Source organism: Anthonomus grandis, chromosome 6, assembly GCF_022605725.1.
Source record: "Anthonomus grandis grandis chromosome 6, icAntGran1.3, whole genome shotgun sequence".
Lineage (NCBI taxonomy): Eukaryota > Metazoa > Arthropoda > Insecta > Coleoptera > Curculionidae > Anthonomus > Anthonomus grandis.
Window position 1 is genome coordinate 2,916,847 of NC_065551.1, and position 19,672 is coordinate 2,936,518.

The window sequence follows — 19,672 nt, forward strand, 5'->3', positions numbered from 1 at the left end:
ATAAAAGTAAAGGTGCAAGGTAAACATTTAATTTTATTAGTAGTCGAGTCTTTAGTTTTGTTTTGACTAATATTTTTGATTTTAGGCTGATGATGGCTAATGATGGTCTAGCTAGAGCTAAATACTTGTAGCCTGTGATTATATGTTGTGAGAGCGTGGACTTTGTGTTTTCTTTGTTTTCGTCAATTTTAGACGGTATAATAAATTTCATTTATATTCTTCTCTTTTGACCATCCTGTATTAATTAATAATTATCGAAATTGCATATAAAGTCTATTAAAATTAGTTCCCCTCTATAATAAACCCGACCTAAATATAATTATAAAGATCTCCTTATAGGAAAATTTGATACGTAATTTTTGACATAAATATTTCGATATATAAAAGACGGTAAGGCTTAGATATAGGATATATATGACACAAAATGTATTTGGATCCTAATTTATACAGGGTGTAAATAAATAGATGCGAATAAATTCAGGAGCTGATTCTTGGGCAAATTTTAACAAAAAAACTTTATATGAACGTATGTCCTAAAAGGCGTAACTTTTGAGATACCGGGTGGTAAAGATTGAAGAAAAATATATGTATTTTAATAAAATTTGATATAGGTTTAAACTAAATATTTTTGATGAAAAATATGGTATACTACTTTTTTAAAAAAAAATTTTGTTTTTGTAATTTCCATTTATTTCTGAGCAAATTTGATCTCTTGACTTTCTTTTGTCTGAAGTTGCGTATACGATTAAAAAAATTTAATCCATCTACCTAAATGTATTACGTGTTTATTATTAATGTTTAGATGTAATTCTAATTTTTGTTTTAAACCAAATGAAACGAAAAGAAATTAAATAATTATAAAAAATTTTGAAAATGATCAGCTTCTGCCATTATGCAAGAGGCTATACGTCGCCGCATTTGTCGACGAATCCGATAAAAAATTCCGGGAGAATTTTGAATTGCACATGAATTAATGATTCGATTTCTCAAGTCCCCATGTGGTAAAATCTAGTGGATTCATATCTGGTAACCGAGGTAGCCAAAACTGAGGACCGCCTCGGCCTGTCCAACGATTTATATATGTTTCGTCTAAATAACGACGTGAGTCGTTAATAAAGTAATTTATGTTATTAATAAAGTAAAATGGGCAGGAGCCCCATCGTGCATAAACCACATTACTCTTTTAATATCTAGGGGTACCGCCTCAAGAAGTCCTGGAAGTATGTTTTGGAGAAAACGAGTGTATGTTTCCCCATTCAATCTCTGTGATAGAAAATGTGTACCAATAAGGTGGTCTCCAATGATTCCAATCCATACATTTAAAGAAAATTGTTGTTGGTGATGAGCTGCAACTATGGTATGGGGATTTTCATCTGCTCAAATGTGGTTATTAATGATTGCCTCTCTGGGAAAATTAGGGTTTTGCTTAATGACTTCTAACATCCAACGAGAAAATTCAAGACGCTTACGAAAATCTTGTTGTAATAGGGCCTGGATTAGTAGTTGGATTAGTACGTAATATAGATATAATAACTGATCTTTTAAAATAGTCCATACCGTCATATGATTGACATGTAGCTGCAGACCAATTTTTCTAGTACTGGTGTCAGGTTGTTCATCAATTAAAATAAGTACTGCTTCTTCCAATTTCGGTGTTCTAATATCACGTTGGCGACCACAATCATACTTTCTTGGTTAAGAAGTTCCAGTTTCTCGTAGTCTTTGATGAAGGCGTGCAAATAATGTATGATGAGGTACCATTCGTTAAGGGTACATTTTAGCATACATTCTAGATACTTGCAATGAATTTCCGTTGGCAAGACCATAAACAAAATTCATATTGGTCATTTCTGCATTTGAAAAATCTGCCATTTAGATGAAATGGATCAAAATTGCACAAAAAAGTTTCTACTTTAAAGGAGGCAAAAACTGACAATCAACCAATAATCATCAGCAAACCTTTTTAACAGGTTAATACAGATTCATAGGTTAATACATTATTTAATAGGTTAAGTAAACAGTGATGTATCATATTTTCCATCAAAAATATTTACTTTAAACCTTGCACGAATGTCACTGATACAAATTAAAAAAATGAGTGAGCCTCAAAAAATGCCTTTTGATGCATAGATAATGCATACCAAATATTGCTAAAATATCTGCAGGGGTTCCGTAGGTATTGTAAAAAAACATATATTTTTCTTCAATCTTTATCACCCGGTATCTCAAAAGTTACGCCTTTTAAGACACACGTTCATTTAAAGTTTTTTTCTTAAAATTTACCCAAGAATCAGCCCCTGAATTTTTTCGCATCTATTTATTTACACCCTGTATATAATTCAAAAATGTAATAATATATTCAAAATAACAAAGTTGACACCTACTTCCCGTACTGTCAAATTATTCCTGAGTATAGTTTTCCCACAGGCGATCGATGCGGTGCCTGGAGACTGATGCTGAATATCTGAAACCTTAGTTATTATACATACAAAAATTAAAAATAAAAGTTAAATATAAAAAACTAGACGAGTTTACTCGCGCCCAGGTCTGAGTTAACAGTTCATTTATGTTCAATGATCTAGATAAATATCACCTTTCTTTAAAGATTTTTAGTCAAAAAAAAAGCGAAACTGTAGTTTAGATCTGCATTGAAACGTAAACATATAAAAGTTAGAATTTCTGTAAGCTACTCTAGTCTAACTCCACTACTTGTTATAAACTAGTCATACATTTGGTAAAAATGTTGTTAAAGGTAAATATATATTTTGCATAAGCGATCGCATATCGATTTCAAAGATAATAAAAAAATTCCTTATATATTTTCATTAAAAATATAATATATAGGCATACAAATCTGACATACAATTAAAAATTAAATTGAATTAAATATTTTAACACTTATTTTGTATAATAATACAAATAGGTATGTATTTATGAAGTAAGTAATGTTAATAATCTTTTTTTTTCCAGTTTTGTCCAGTACTACTAGGAAGCTTGATAGGAGTTTTGGCTTCACAGAAACCTTATTTATTAAAAGAAAAAAATCACATGAATAGTCCTTTGACATCACCAAATGACCAATCCTTCGCAGAGTCAGGTTTGGTAGGTTCAGCACAGCCTGCAGCGTTGAACCACGGAGCAGTAAGCAAATATTTTCAGTAAGTCGGTATTTATTTATTTTAAATTATTAAATATCAAAAAAGTAGAGAAGATCCATAGAATTTACTACAACTAATAAAATAATGCAGTTTTGCAGCACTATTTACTGTATTCTACTTCTTTTAATATTTTTTCTCTTAGGATATATCAATAGAATATATTGAAGAACCCTTTTAAGTTGCATTGTCTAATTAAAGCTACCGAAAAAAATATATATTAAATATATAAACATATTTATATTCTTTTTGAGGATAATTTATTACAATTATGTATAAAAGATAATATCAGAAATAAAAAATATAAATGACTGCTACGTCGCATGATATAATACATTTAAAGGAATTTTCGACTACCCTATGGCACAAACACGATTTCGGGTCTGATTTCCTATTCCAGTGGTTTTGCAATTATGTTGTTAACCATTTGCAACTTGCGATGCAGTGATTGCATTATTTCTCATGTGTGACATTATTTGTGTGAGTGCATTATTTCAGAGATGTTCCATGTTAATATCTTCCAATAGTAAGCGGTTAGCCTGCATCAAGTTTTTTTAAAATTTTGATTATAGGTGCAACCATAATCAACATCAAATCATAGGCTACGTTGGGATCAAAAGAAGCTTAAACTTCCCGCTTATATAGAGTGTCCGATATATAATTGACCAGCTTGTCTCTTGAATATTTGTGAAATGAAATATACCCATTTTTGCCACCTTCAGCTTTTACTGAAACTAACAATTATGTATTAAAAGTAATACAGCCCCTGGAAGCCATACAACCCTGAGCGCTCTTAATTACACTTTTTGGTGGGTTTGGGAGAAATATTTTGAACGGCTTTCGTAATATTGTTTCCTTCAGCTGCCCTACAGCAACTGCTTTGCTGGTATAAACTCATAGCCCGTTAAATCCGGTGACCTTGAGAACCAGGTCACCAAATTGAGAAATTAACTATCTGGAAAATAATGTTCATTAAAGATTAATTATTTCCCTAGCTGGTGATTAATTTTTCAGTCTTGCTGGACCTCATGTTTTGTAGATTAAATTGTTGAATTAGAAGGAGCCAGAAAGTTTATAATTACACCATATTATGATAGCATTCGCTGGTTACAGAAAGATAATTACCTGCTGCGTCTTTAAAGAAAGAAGTAGAATCAGAAGAGCAGAGTCACCAAACTGTACTCGACAGGAATAAAGTGGTTGACCCAAGATTTTGTAATACCTAGTTATGACAATTTTTCCTATTAACAAATCCATTCATATTAAAGCGGGCTTCATCGCTCATTATAACTTTTTGGGAAAAATCTATCTTGTATGACTAGAATTTTATGCGATTTTCATGATCTCATGGCTGTACCCTTGAGTTAGTTGAATTTAATATGTCTGCAAATATGATATTTTTTTAATATAGTGCCTAACCGCATCCGGTGAATGCCCAGTTCTTAAGCATGATATTTGGTAGATGTCCCAGACCTAGAAAAGTCTTTAACGTCATCGATGTATTCAAATGTACGCACCAAGGGACGATATTTTGATTGTAATTTTATCATATATTCCAAATAGTTAAAAATGTTCAAATAAAAATGTCTAAAATAAGAAAGTCTCCAAATAATATGCAGTCGAGAGAAAAGGTAGTATTCTTTAAGTTCTTGCAAATGAGCAAACTTAACGGCTTCCATTGGACATGGGTTATCAGGAAGGCGTCGTATGTCAGTACCTTGAGATGCAACTTGGTGTCGAGGCAATTGTCTCCATCCGACGTCTAAAAAGTGCAACTTGTGGGAAACCGCTTCGTTTGGATCTCTAGCTCTCTGTTAGCTCTCAGAGTTCCGTTTAATCAATAACCTTTTCAGGTTTTAATTTAATATCACAAAATAACTTAGGGTAGAATTAGTATTGCCATGGAACTATGGGCAGTTTGTTTGCTTGCAACATCTATAATGCATTGATGCCAAATACTTATGTAGAAATGGCAAAGAAACACACTTTATAATATCATAAAAATTTGTCACTTATTTTGACAGGGGCAAAACAATACTATTTCTCTTTAACAAAATATGACAATTTTTTTTAATATATATATATATATATATATATATATATATATATATATATATATATATATATATATATATATATATATATATATATATATATATATATATAATATATATATAATATATATATAATATATATATAATACTCTATAAAGAAGTCAACATTCAAAGTTAAATTAATGTAGATCACGTATATAAGAGAAAAAGGCAATACCATCGCAACGCCGCTCGATCGCATTGTTGATTCCACCGACAGAAGTAATCTTTACCAGTGAGGTAAAAAAAAATTTACTTGATAAATATTTATTAATAATAGATTATGCTTTAAATTAGAAACAATATTACCGTTCATAAACTCTTTATGCTTTCTTTTAACGTACTTCATTAGAGTAAAGGTACTTATCTAATAAAAAGCATTTATTATAGAAATTAAATATTTTATAATTATTATAAATTTCTTAATAAGTTTTTATTATTCTACGTTTATGAAGACGGTTGTCCCTTGATATGATGTTATGACAATATCAGTATTTGCTTGTAAAAAGATCGGCTTAAGTCGCCTTTTTCCCATGGTGCGGCACAAACGGCACAAGTTTTTTACTATCTTAACAGTTCACAAAAGCACTAAAATGACTCAACCTTTTTCCTTTTTCAACCAAAAACTAAAGAAAAAACACAGAACTTCACAAATGCCAAATGTAAACACATAGCTGTTTGTCAATATGACCTTTTGCAAGATAACATCAGCTTTTGCCTGCAGTGTTGCCATTTTAAATTTTTTGGAAGCAGTTTTAGGAATAAGAATGTTTTTCTGCTTTGAAGATGTTATTTTTTCGTTTAGAATAACATATATCTATTTCTACTTTTTATTTTCGATTTTCAATCTAACATCAATAAGTTAAATTTTGGTGGTAGATATTGTCCACTTGCATCGCCCGGTTCAATACCACCACATAGGACTTAGGCGGCGTGAAGTGGTTCCATGGAACTCACGTTTCGCCGCCATGTCGATGTGTCCGGTTTCCAAAGGGGAAATGGAGTAGAAAAATAAATGCATGATGGCGCCCTCACGACCAAAATTTTCCAAAATGTTCACCTCATTTATCCTGGATACGATCTACACACCCGATTTCGACTAAACTTTGGATTGGCAGTATTTGTCAAGAGCGATTTGAGTTGCCAGCGGGAGGAAACGCTTGAACCTGCGGACTTCGACGTTATGTGGTTCAAAATAATAGCCAGTGGAGCCACAAAATTTATCTGTTGTATCTACAGACCACCAAGCGACACCCAATATAGGCGGCTCTTTTTGAACCTGGTTGATTGCATTAACCAACTGCAAATTGACTACCCAAGCGCAGAAATCATCGTCATGGGTGATTTTAACGTTCACAATATCAACTGGCTGCGCTTCTGCAACAAGAACGATGATGAAGGACGAGAAGCTGAGCTATTTGCCACCATATGCGGGCTTACGCAGCTTGTACTACTACCAGAATCCCCGATCCAGACGGCGAGTTCGCGAGTCTCCTAGATCTGGTCTTGGCTTCAGACCCTGACTCGTACACTGTATCAGTACAGGCCCCCCTAGGAACATCGGACCACAAATTGATAACAGTCTCTTGCCAGTTGGATGTTAAAACGCAGGATCCTCCGATGCCGCGGAAGGTATGGCACTATAAATCAGCAGAGTGGAACCATCTTCAGGAATCTAATCGCTCATTCCCTTGGAAAGAAGTCTGCTTTAGAACCAATAACATCTCAGAATGTGCAAACCAAATTACAGAGACGATCTTGGCAGGAATGGAAGCTTATATCCCTTTTTCTATTAAATACGGATCAAACAACAAGCAATGGTTCAACCTGAATTGCAAAAAGGCAGTAAACACTAAAAACGCAGCATATCGCAAATGGCGTCGACATCCTTCCACCGAAAATCGGAGGAACTTTTTAACCTCCAGAAATAGCTGCAAGCGAATTATTGATGAATGCAAAGAGAGTCACAACAACAGGATCAAAAACAAATTGCTAAACTTCCCAAATGGAACAAGATCTTTCTGGTCGGTATCGAAAGCCGTTAGTCAAGGAGTCGGCCTTGCCACCCCTAACAGCAGATGATGGTTCTATCGCGGTAACAGCAAGGGAAAAAGCCAACTTACTGGGTAAACTCTTCGCGTCCAATTCTACTCTGCACTCGCAAGGCAAAACACCGCCATATTTGCCAAGGGTGAATTCATCGATGGGAGAAATTTCGTTTCCCCAACGAATTATAAATAAAATTCTTAAAAGCGTAGACACCAACAAAGCTTCTGGATCCGATGAAATTCCAGCCCTAGTACTAAAACGTTGTGCAGACGAATTGACTCCTCCCTTATGTAGACTGTTCACGGCATCGTATAAGCAGGGCTCATTTCCAACAAGCTGGAAAACTGCTCGAGTGCAAGCTGTACCCAAAAAGGGTAAGAAGACGATGCCCTCCAATTACCGCCCGATTGCACTAGTTCCAGTAATATCGAAGATTATGGAGAAAGCAGTCAACCAACAACTGTTAAGATATCTGGAATCATCGGGACTAATCAGCGATCATCAATACGGCTTCCGAAAGCTTAGATCCACCGGCGATCTTCTGGCTTACGTCACACACTTGTGGACGGATGCCATGGAGAAGCACGACGAGTCCCGCTCAGTCGCTCTTGACATTTCCAAGGCATTTGATAGAGTGTGGCATGAGGGACTACTAACCAAGCTCTCCTCAATCGGCATACAAAACTCATTATTGAATTGGATCAAAAGTTTTCTTGAACAACGAACAATCCAAGTAGCCGTCGATGGACACCTCTCCGACAAATTTAACATTAACGCTGGAGTCCCTCAAGGATGCATTCTATCCCCCACCCTTTTCTTGATATATATCAACGATTTGCTAGGAACCACTGTCAATCCAATCTACAGCTTTGCGGACGATAGCACACTTATTTTCACATTTAAGTCCGCCAAACCAACGACAGCCGCAAGTTCTCAGAATCTTAGACAGCAACAAGTAGCTTCAACCAACAACGATATTAGAGCAATCTTGGAGTGGGGCGGTAACAATCTGGTCAATTTTAACGCTAAAAAAACGCAGGCTGCAGTATTTACGATGAAGACTAACCTTGGTGGCCCGGAGCTGGTTATGGCAGGGAAAACATTGCCAATGAAATCATCTTTACATCTTCTAGGAGCCGAAGTCACCAACAGTGTGTCCTGGCATGACCACGTTGCCGAGATCGCCAGGGCAGCTTCCAAAAAACTCGGAGTGCTTTTCAAAACGAAAAAACTGTATACACCAGAACAGCTGCTGACTCTTTATAAGGCTCACATACGCCCTTCCCTCGAGTATTGCTCGCATATCTGGAGCTCTGCACCCAAGCATAGTTTAAAGCTGCTAGATTCTTTACAGAAGAGAGCTATTCGTCTTATCGACAAACCAGAACTGACAAAGAGTCTGGATAGTCTGGAGCACAGGAGAAAGGTGGCTGATCTCTGTTTATTCTACCGTTATTATCACGGTAAGTGCACCTCTGAGCTGGCAGGCCTGATTCCACCCAGGGCTGTTTTGGCAAGAAGGACGCGTCTAGCAGTTGCGGCTCATCAACATCGAGTCTACCTGCCTACCCCAAGGACGTCGCTGTATCGGGACTCATTCATCTGGAGAACATCTTCTTTGTGGAACGGGCTTCCACCTCACATATTTCCCGACGCATACAACCTACAGCGATTCAAGATAAATGCCCACAAATATCTTCGCGCAAGCACCACTCCAAGAGTGACATAGGACTTTCCTACTGTGCTTGTGTTTACCATAAAAAAAAATAAAATAAATTAACATTAATATCTGTTATGTGTTGCTATATAGCTAAAAGTTCCTAGGTTGTCAAGTTTACACGCATTTTCCTCTTTTGAAAAACAACTTGACAACAGAGAATCGATTAATATGTTTGTAAATAAAACACCCTCCTTGACCCTGTGCAATGTTGAACTCAAACAAAGTTATTGTTTACTAATTCTAGCCTTTCAATGTTCTAAGCAAAATAATAAATATTTTTGAGTAATATAACAGCCTAGAAACGTGGAAATGACGAAAAACTCCCCTGTCATTTTTTCGTTTCTGACATATAATTTGCTTTAACCAATTCAAGGTTTTAAAGACATGAGAAATATTAGCTACTACGCTAGCTCTGCTGTATCTTTCATGATTCAGATGAGGGATTTTGCAGTTTATAGTAGGGGCGTTGACTTTGGTTCGTAATATCTGTACAGTGCTAATTTTTTGGCGACCTTTTACAGTAAGAACGAAGTTTCACATAACAGGCTATTGTTTTAGTTAGTTATCAGACAATCTTATATTTTATTGCTTAAAAACAAATTAAATCAGATATCAATTACTTCAAACTAATTAAATTGAATGAAAAAATGTATTTTTTTAATATAGGGATATTTATATGGCCCAACACAATCCCAAAGAAATCGAGTTTGGTCATGTGTTCGAAAATTCAAACGATTGGGAGCAACGGTTCGAGAAAATTAATTTGGATAATTTAAGCCGACAAGGAAAGGTTAATAAAAAATATAATGTTTTGTTCTGCACGCTATTTTGGTTCTTTTTTTGCCAGTTTAATTTACTGCTTTTTTTAGAATGATTTAATTGTACTAACTGTGCTGGGCTTGTAAAAAGGGTTTTTTAAGCAGATTTTAAATTAATAAAAAGGTTATATATTGACTTATACATGTACCATTTCATGCTAGAAAGGCAGCAGAAGCAGGAATGCCACGATGTAATTACAACTATTGAACAAAGCATTCATTGCTTATAGTATGACAAAGCAGATATTGATTTTTGAGGAAAAATTCTAACGCACCACTTTCTGGTTTTTTCGTTATACACTCTTGGTTTTCAATAGCCCCAGAACAAAAACTCTAGTCGTTCTAAGACTCCTACTAAAACATTCTTAAGAAAAAACAAGTACCTGTACCGTGTTCTAAACGAACTTTTCGCATTTGACGCTAAAAATTAGGTCTCAAAATATAGATTCAATTTTAACACTTAATTTGTTTTATATTTAGTATACATTTTTATATAATTCTTTTAGTGCAAAAAAAATGTGAAACAGGAAATTATAAGAGAGTTTTTCTCAAATATCATTATCTGATTTTTAAATACTATTATTCCATATCTAGCCACTCACTGTACATATTCTTCGGGTAATGCTTAATTGGAACAAACTCATCCAAAGTCTGAATATGTATTTTTGTACTCCAGTCATAATATGTTGTCATCCTCAACTGCCGTATTTCTAACGAAGTTTGCACGTCACATGATCGTTGGATAACTTTTACCTTGAACTAATGTCATAACCTCTAGACTATACCGAGATCCTTGAATCACTCTAGACTATACTGAAATCCTTTTTACCTTCATGGTCCCAACATTACGGAGGGCCGAATGCAGATACCTCACTTACCCAACAATATGAATTTAGTACTTGTTGACCAGATAATATACATAGATAAATTAAAATGGGCAGTCACTGCCCTCGAAATTCTCATTCTTCAAATGCCGGGACGCATTTATCCAGGGCTACTTTAGAGGAGTTTGGGAAAAATATTGCTGTAGATGGTACAGGTGTTCAAAACGTGCCTGGCAGGAACCCAAGGTAGGGCGAGAAAAAAAACCGTACCACACCTTTATCCTAATCAGTACGAATACCCCTGGGAGATCAACAGACTCCATTCAGTAGTAGGGCGGATGTAAAGTTCGATACAAAGGTTTCAGTTCAAGCTCGGTCACAAAAAGTCCACCCTAAGAGTACTGTTTTGACAAAACAACCGTCTGAAATATAACTTACTCGTTTAATACAAGAAACACTCCAAACAAGTGAATCAGGTGAAGTTTTAATATGCTTGCTAAAAGAAGAGTGTGCAGAACATCAAAATTAAGGGTATGCGGTAACTATAAGCTTATAGAAGCTGTCTGTGGGTAGGGATGTTTTCAACTTAACTGTGGAACATGGTTCTAGATAGTCTCATTGTCCACCTAAATAATTACTTAGCAATATCTTACGATACAATTGCTTATACAGATGACATACTGGAAATGGGCAAATTCGATAGATTTGTTCTCGAGTTGCGAACGTTACATACGTTCGCAACCGGGTCTTCAAATAATGTAAAAATGATGTACGTAACACTTTTTATGCATTAACTTAAAAGGACTGAGGTGGAGGACTTATTCACTAGCAATAGAAAACTCATAAGTTTTGCTTTGGAAGGCAAGCAAAAAAAGGAAGTCACCTTTGTGTGACACTCGATAGGAAAGTAAATTAGAAATCTTATACCACAAAGATAATACAAAAGGCATAGGTAGAAACTATGGTTTCTACAGTAATACCTAAGACCTATACTATCGTACGATCTATCGTATCATCTTGAGCCATAAAGTATGTCACATCACGATTTGTCGGAAACCATGTTTATAAAATCGAATGCGTCAACATAGCAGGAGCCATGAAAGCCAGAGCTTTAAATTGAGTGTCTGTCATGCCTAGACATTTATGTTAAGGAGATCTTCACATTGACTCGCTTCTGCTCCTTTGAAATCAATATGAAATGAGGATTGGCCTGCAAATGGGTCGCTTCTGGCGGGAAACAACAACTACGCTTCTACTAGCCTATAGGCTGCTTTTTGGCTATTTCCTTTTATTTCTAAAGGTTCATATTGGCATAATAAATGTAATGCTCCTCGCTAATTTTACCTTAATATATACAAAGTCTGTCAGAATTTCACCTGTAAAAAAACTAGTTTATCCAGGGCATCAGGTATCTAGTCACTCTCAAAGTAGTTCCTTTGACTCGACACACTTCTCCCAACAGGGTCGCCGAAAGCATTATTGAAGTTTAACCCATCTGTCACAACCATATTGTCTTCGCTTGTCTGAAATCGTGTTCTTTTTAATAGCTCCTTGATTTCGGAGGATGACTTGCCGTCAGTAGCGGCTCGTCAGGGGACGCGGGTGAAGCGCCGCTTCACCACAAATTTTAAAAAATTTAAGAGTTTTAAAATCGACATCTTTACGTTTACAATTTAGTTTGTTTTATATTTTATAACAAATTAATTCTTTATTTTATCTGATTTATCAAAATAAGTGTAATCCTATAAAGAATATATTTGTAAAAGTATTCAGAAACCCGAGCGCGCTAAACATATTCTCATAAGAGCAGCGGCGACCGCCACCGCATGTGTCAATGCAGCACAATTAGCAGAAACAATAATCCGCTGCAACACCTCTCCCCGCGCTTACGACGGTTGCTATGGCAACGGACGGACAAACACGCGGGGTAATTTACAGAACGGCGCGGCGTATGCATGCCGCTGCCAGCAAGGTTCTTATTCTATTGACTTAGTTCTTGTTTATCGGAAGTAAATTCCATCGCGTTCGGGAATTTTTTTATAAAATGTTGCCGTTATATGACCCAATTTGCATAATAAAATTTTGTTTTTGCTGCTTATGGTATATTCTGAGTTTTGCGCTTCACCTCTTCCTAAAGTCACCAGCCGCCACTGCTTGCCGTGAATGATCCCCAATTTCTTGGTGATCATAACTGCGCTCACTTGCACTGTACAGCCTCACATAGATGATGTCGGACTCTAGTACTCTGGGTTTTTTCCCTGCGAGTTAGCAGTTAACGTCCCTTTGGTTTTATGTGATACCAAAATATCTTCCTTCGTAATGCTGTAACGATGTGCTAGTGGTTCTTCGTTGTACTTAAACTGAAAACTAGAAAAGACACTTTACATGACATAACTTTACTTAAACTCTGCGTAACAGCAATTGACACTACAATGTACGTACACTGCTTGATTCAAACTTCATATATTGTAATATATAACATAGTATACAGAATTTTTCTGTATATTATGGCAAAATATTTTCTGTATAGTATCTGGAAAAAATTTACACTAAAATATTTTTTAGTGTCAATGTTTGTTACGAAAGTATTTTGTAAGGCAGCTATATGTTGAATAAACAATACAGTGAAGCATGTCTTAAACGAAGTGGGACAATTTTATTAAGAAAAAATATTTGTTAATTTAAAGAATTAGTAGAGGAATGATAGGAATATCAGCCATTATGTAACAAGGTTTCCGCCTTTTAAAAGTAGCTAGAGTATTATAGAGAGTCTAAAGGGCACTATTGTAAACTGCCTAAGTTCTATCCTAGACGAAGGCGAAGTGTTTTCCTTATCTCTTGGGTGCATTTTTATCCGCCAGTATTTACTTTTCAGATTTAGCGTTGAAAACTGATGTGAACCTGATAGCATGTCTAGAGTGTCGTCAATTTTTCTAGTCTTTTATGCGCTTAAGCAAGTTTTTATTTTTTTTTATGATTTTTAATTGGTCTTTCTATTTCTCGTCATGTCACTTTTTCTTTCTTATTTTATTCCTCAACCTTCTTCAACAGCAACTCCATTAAATTCTAAATATCCATTTTCGGCCTGACTTCTGGTTCAAGGCATCTGCTTAGTTAAATATGCTTACTTCAGAGATAGAACTCGGGAACATACTCCGGTCTGGAACACTATTATGCCAGGAATACCCTTTTATATCAGGAACACACTTTTTTAACTCTCAACTCAGACTACAAAACTTTCACCTGACTTGCATTGACTGTCTATCTACAATTGAATTACATAAATAATCTTTAATAACTTTTAATAATATCCTTTTATGTCCTGCTACACTGTAGCAGTCTCAATGTACATATATTTAAGCCAAAATGGTTTGATCAAATTAGATTTTTGAAAGGTCAACTATTTAAGACACAAATCAATACTAGTTAAATATTACATTCGTACTATTTTATCGAAATAAAAGTATAAATTATTAAATTTTGGTAACACTAAATTCCTAACTAATTTAGATTTTTTTCCTACTAACAGATACGCCCACCACCCTGCACTAGACCAGTACGAACACGGACACAAACAAGGCAACGAACAGCACTTTATTGAAAATCACGCAAAAGGACATCCCCACATAGGGGAATTCAAAAATAAAGTAATTCATATTTAAATTTCTGTAGATAAAGCAAGCATATAAGTAATACCACTTAGATTTCAAACCAAATAGTCTACTCACTCACCGCGTTCTATAGTGACACAATTCTAAAAATGAAGTTTTCAGGTAAAAGCATTTACAACTTAGAAAGAAAGATTTAGAATTTCCGAATATTTGAAGAGAATAGAGGTCTAAAAAAAGTCTAAAAAATATTTATTAGAATTATAAATGTGCAGGCTTAAAATAATGCACTCGGTTGAAGTAATTCTATCATTTCTGCTACTGAAAGGTAGATGACACCGTCCTATTGCCAAATAACAAACCAAAGATGTTCGATGCCTATATCCTGCAGCAGAAAATGTCTGCTACCGTGTTCCAATATCTTTGCCTTTTATTTTTCTTCCAAACTCATTCCCAGAGCCCCTCCGACCTCTAACCTCACTGCATAGTGGGGAGCGGATAAAAATATATATTATCATATATATATGATAAATATTTATCATATATTTATCATCTCTAGGACTGTTGATGGTCCCTTCGCTTCAATTTTTAGATTATTTGGGTCTGTCTCATTCAGATATAACTGAAAAACTTTTATTAAAATCTGCTGCGTAGAGTTTGCCCGATCTGTTGGACCAAATTTCAAATCGTCTTTTCAGTCACTCGTATATTACTCCATAACTTCTTCTTCTTCTGGCTTTGGCTTCTGTTCTATCTGCCATATAATTTGCCAGTTTATTTGCTAAGTCATCGGTTTGGCTGGTTCTAAGCATAATCACTGTAACTTTGTTTTACTGATTATCGTTTCATTCGTTCTTCGTTGGTTGGTCGTAACTAAAATTGAGTAAGCACAACTCATATATTGTCATTAGAAAGGAATGCAGGTGCATGTTGGCACTTGTTGATAGATTACACTGACTATGAGAATCACAAACGAGAATAAATTTAAAAATGTATCCTCTCTTTTGAATTCTTTATTTGTATGTCCTATCACCAATCTGTAGTCCAAGTAGCTGCGCTAAAGAAATTAAAAAAGACTGTAACAATTATAATTTGTCAGGTTTCCCTCGCTGTATAGAATGATACTAAACATGGTTGATATCAAACACATTTGGTTTAACTCACAAAGTAAGCTGGGATGTTTCTAAAAATTCACTTAACTCAGAATTTAGTAAGTAGTCCATTTTTCTGAAAAAGACCTCTCAGTCGGTCTGGGTATATAAACTGAAACCGTTGACTTTGTGTCCCTTCACCCTCTGAAATAACTTAGAACTTAGCCTGTTGTCGAGTTGTGTCTCTATAGAACTTTGTGAGCGTAGTACTTTTATTAGTTTTATAATTTTCAAACCTGCATTAAGTGAATAATTTAATCTTTATAGTACTATAGTGAGGTATAGGTATCAGGATTTTCTTAAACTTTTAGGTTAGTGCGGTTACTTACCCAAAATTCGTATTGGATTGAAATTTTTGAACTAGATTTATCCGTGTAACATTTTTACCCGTTCGTTAGTGAATTAAAACATTTGATGCACAAAAATAGTCAACTGATTGGTTTTACATGTACAGACTAAATACGATCACTTAGGACTATTACAAATATTTATTTACAGTCTATTTATTTACTACTATTTATGTCGATTTAAAAGTCGTGCCAACATTCCAGCTAGACCATTGTTCCAGAAGATTCGCTAACCTTCCACATGTCTCCAGAGATGTCGTGCGGTGTGCCGCTTGCGCCACCGGAATAACGGAGAACAGCTGATATATCGGCAGCGTTGTCAATATTGTTACATTGGATTGAAAAAAACTTTCTTTAATAACTATTATTCTATGATAATGGAAATGACTATTATGTCAGAGAAAAGATAATTATATTATATTATAATTAAATTATTATCAGTTACTCTCACTACTTCAGAAATTGTACACATCTGTAGAGCCTGGTGTGCACATCCCGCGATTTTCCTGCCGTAGTCCAATTTTTTGAAGTTTTTTGTTAATGTCTTAGATATTACTTCTTCGGCCAAGAGAATTAGTGATACTCTAGTGACTTTTATTATTTGCCACATGTTTTTCGATTCTACTACTAAGTTTTTGTAGCTCGTTCTTTTTTTCCGACTGTGTTTTCCTGATTTTATAAGTCAGTGGCACTGCGATATCAATTATTTTTCCGGATCAATTATTTATGTAACTAGCCTGCATTGAGTCATGGCAAAGAAGCTACTTGGTCAACGTTTTGTTCCTTTAGATTATAGAAGTTTGGGAAATTTACCGCGCAAGGTTTGTTCCTTGAAATTTGTTCTTCGCATATAGCACATACTTAAATTACTTCTTCATGTCTGTGCTTGCTTTAGAACAACAAGTCTGTTTTGCAACCTGCTGATCCTCGAGTGCAAAATTTCTTTCCTCCCTCCAATGGGTTATTAGTTGCAAAATGACAATATTAAGACGTGAAGTAAATAGTTTATAAACCACAGATAAGTAGGTTATAATTCTGTAGTTTTTTTGGTTTGCTATAGTCTCCCTTTTTGTATAACATGTATGCGTTGCCTTAATCAAGGAGGGCAGAAATCTTCATAGGGTCCTCTAGTCCTTACAGCTTAATCCAGAAGTTGTTGAGTCAATCAGGTCCAGGCGATCTCCACCAGCCAGTAAGCTGGTCAATATTCTCGGCTGGAAACTGATCGACTCTTATTTCAACGAATCTTGATGAATGCTGCTCGATGTCCAGCCAGCTAGTGTTTAGTTTTGGATCATAAGAAGTTCCAGTATTGAGGGAATTGGTCTCTGTTAGTGTTTTTTTGTGATCTGAGGGAGCTTTTGGATACTGCTTCTAGACTCTTGTCTTAGGCGATCTTCTAATTCAACAATGAGTTGTTCGTCAATTTTGACGTCAATCAATTTTGCCTCGAAGTTTGTCGACATCTTGCATCGACCTTCCGTTTCAGGCAGGGATCTAATTTTCGGCATTTTCTCGATTCTTCGGTTCCTGGTATATATAAACTTTATCCATTGTGTTTAAGGACTGTGACGGCATCGCAATACAAACATAGGACTTGATTTAACTTGCTCTAACGTCCGCTGCCTGCCTTCTTATTATTATCATTATTAGTTATTATCTGAAGAATTTTCAAATTCTCATTCTTTAATATGTGTAATGAGCATGGCTTGTACTTTTTTTTATGCGCGACATTTACCTAGATAATATCGTGTTATTAATTACATAAACCAATGATTTATTTTACTGCGGAGCAGGTTGAGGTGATAGAGTTTCTTTTTAACATAAAAATTTGCCAATCAAACAGTGATGATTTAACCAGCCAAATTGGTCAATAGTCTCAAATTTTCAATCATCATCAATAATGTTCGAAAAACTGGAAATGTCTAAATAAAAACATCGAAACAGTCTCAGAAAATTGGCAAGAAGTACAGGAGTAAGCAAAAGTAGAGTTCACAGATGGCGTCGTAAATGCCGATAAAGTACAGTGTGTCGTGAGTATCTCACTATTAAAGTCAATAATGAATCTATTACATCTAAAATGGGATACACTGTAACTCATGGTAACCATAGAAAAAAAACTAATATTACCCGCGACAGAGAGAGTTGAACTATATGAATGAGAATTGATAATATCACAGGTTCATAACACATATACAATTCCACAACTGCAAATTGTACAAATCAATTCTTTTAAGGCTTTTGCATGTTCATAAATGTTGCTTGCTCTTAAATCTTTTAAATATAACAATTCTGTAAATTAGATAATAATAGAAGCTTTTTAAAATTTATTTTCAAAATTTTTTAGGTAAGATGGGGGGACAAACATGGAGGATATGGTGAACACTACTGGGACTTAAATCATGCGGGTCATGGAGGAGAAAGTGATGCGGAGGAGACTGAACAAAGTGACATTTATGCTGAATACCCTCAGGAGACGCAAACTAGCAATGTTCTTCTCAATCCAAATAATCAACGTACTTTCTCTCGTAGTAAAAGAAATCCAGATGATGATGTTGAGTTCATTAATGAAAAGGCCAAGTCAATAATATTAAATGATAGAACACCTAAACATGGCGGCAATTACAGAAATGCAAAAAAAAGTAGATCAAAACGGAGTACAACCAATAAATACTATTTTAAAAATAAATATCATTAGTTTTAAATCACTCTAAGAGCTTGAACCAAAGTATTTAAAAGAATAACGGCTCACTTCAGTGTTGGTTAAGGCTTAAATATTTTATTTCTTATTTAGATTTTTTTATAATTTTTTTAAATAAAAACATAAACTTTGAGCAAGTTGTTTAATTTTAAATACATACCCATAAAAAAACATGCCAGAAATATATCATTAAGATTCAATTTAGACCGAAATGACCCACTACTACAATATTTCGTTAAGAACCTTAATATGGTTTAAAATATTGTACATTACAACATATTCTATACTAGATTATACTATACTATAAACTAAGGACCACACAACACATTCATTTCACTTTTATGCCAGGGACGCACTTATTTTGTCTGTTGGGTCTGCCAGTATTGACGTCCAAGGGTAAAATTGATCACCGAAGACAACATTTCCAGACTTTTTCGACTAGACTCGTAGATAAAAGAACGATATACTAATAGGAATGGTTGTAAACTGGTATCCAGATTAGTTTGCTTAAAGTTTACCATAATTCTTAAATAGGTTTTAAAAGTGCGACTAAATCTTTTAACTATTCCATCAGACTGGCGGATGTAGATAGAGGTGCGGCTATTATTGATTACTAGCAAATGGCAGTTTCTTCCTTAGTCTAAATGTATTTCTCGGGAGACACTAAATCGGCATGTCCAGTTCTGGAACAGTACTTCAGCTACTATGGTTCCTTCTTGGTTTGGAATGGCATAAATCTCGAACGACTTACTTAAGCAGTCCACAGCAACATGAGCATATTGATTTCCAGAGTTGCTATTAGGATAATGTCCGGTTGCTAGGTGATGGCAATTCGTTCAAAGGGTGCACCAACAAGATACTGTATCATTTTTATCTGGTCCGGGTTCTTGGACCCTTGGTTGATGACCATTGCTTATAATGTCGGTACCGGCGTTCAAAATCTTCCTGACTTTTAAACCTATAAAAACATTTATCTCTCTTTTGCCAAGGTCTTAATAACTCCAAAATATCCGCCGCCAACATATAGACAGCTTTAGGTACTTGGACTCGGCTTTTAAGGCGTGACTGTCAGATATGTCTTTTTTTCCATCTGTGCCAGGTCTTCCAGACTCTTCTTAATAATTCATCTTGGATAGCCAACAAATTCCATTGTCCTCAGAAGCTTTTGGTTTTGAAACTTGTTAGAATAGCTCTCCATTTTGGCTT

General features: G+C 35.1%; 1 protein-coding gene across 2 annotated transcripts; it reads left to right on the top strand.

Annotated features, from left to right (window-relative positions):
• The first annotated feature begins 2,711 nt into the window (after nucleotides 1-2,711).
• On the top strand, nucleotides 2,712-18,599 carry LOC126737277 (uncharacterized). Of its 2 annotated transcripts, none has more exons than XM_050442108.1 (4): nucleotides 2,712-2,752; nucleotides 2,971-3,158; nucleotides 9,684-9,807; nucleotides 18,113-18,599. In XM_050442108.1, the coding sequence occupies exons 1-4, from the start codon at nucleotides 2,741-2,743 to the stop codon at nucleotides 18,461-18,463; spliced, it is 675 nt and encodes a 224-aa protein (XP_050298065.1). In that variant the 5' UTR covers nucleotides 2,712-2,740; the 3' UTR covers nucleotides 18,464-18,599. The 2 variants fall into 2 exon arrangements, with proteins under 2 accessions (XP_050298065.1, XP_050298066.1); XM_050442109.1 differs by lacking the exon at nucleotides 9,684-9,807 and adding an exon at nucleotides 14,189-14,306.
• The last annotated feature ends 1,073 nt before the right edge of the window (nucleotides 18,600-19,672 follow it).

Coding starts and splice junctions, on each gene's coding strand:
- LOC126737277 (XM_050442108.1), top strand. Junction 3,159..9,683: donor GCAGTAAGCAAATATTTTCA/GTAAGTCGGTAT, acceptor TTTTTAATATAG/GGATATTTATATGGCCCAAC. Junction 9,808..18,112: donor ATTTAAGCCGACAAGGAAAG/GTTAATAAAAAA, acceptor AAAATTTTTTAG/GTAAGATGGGGGGACAAACA.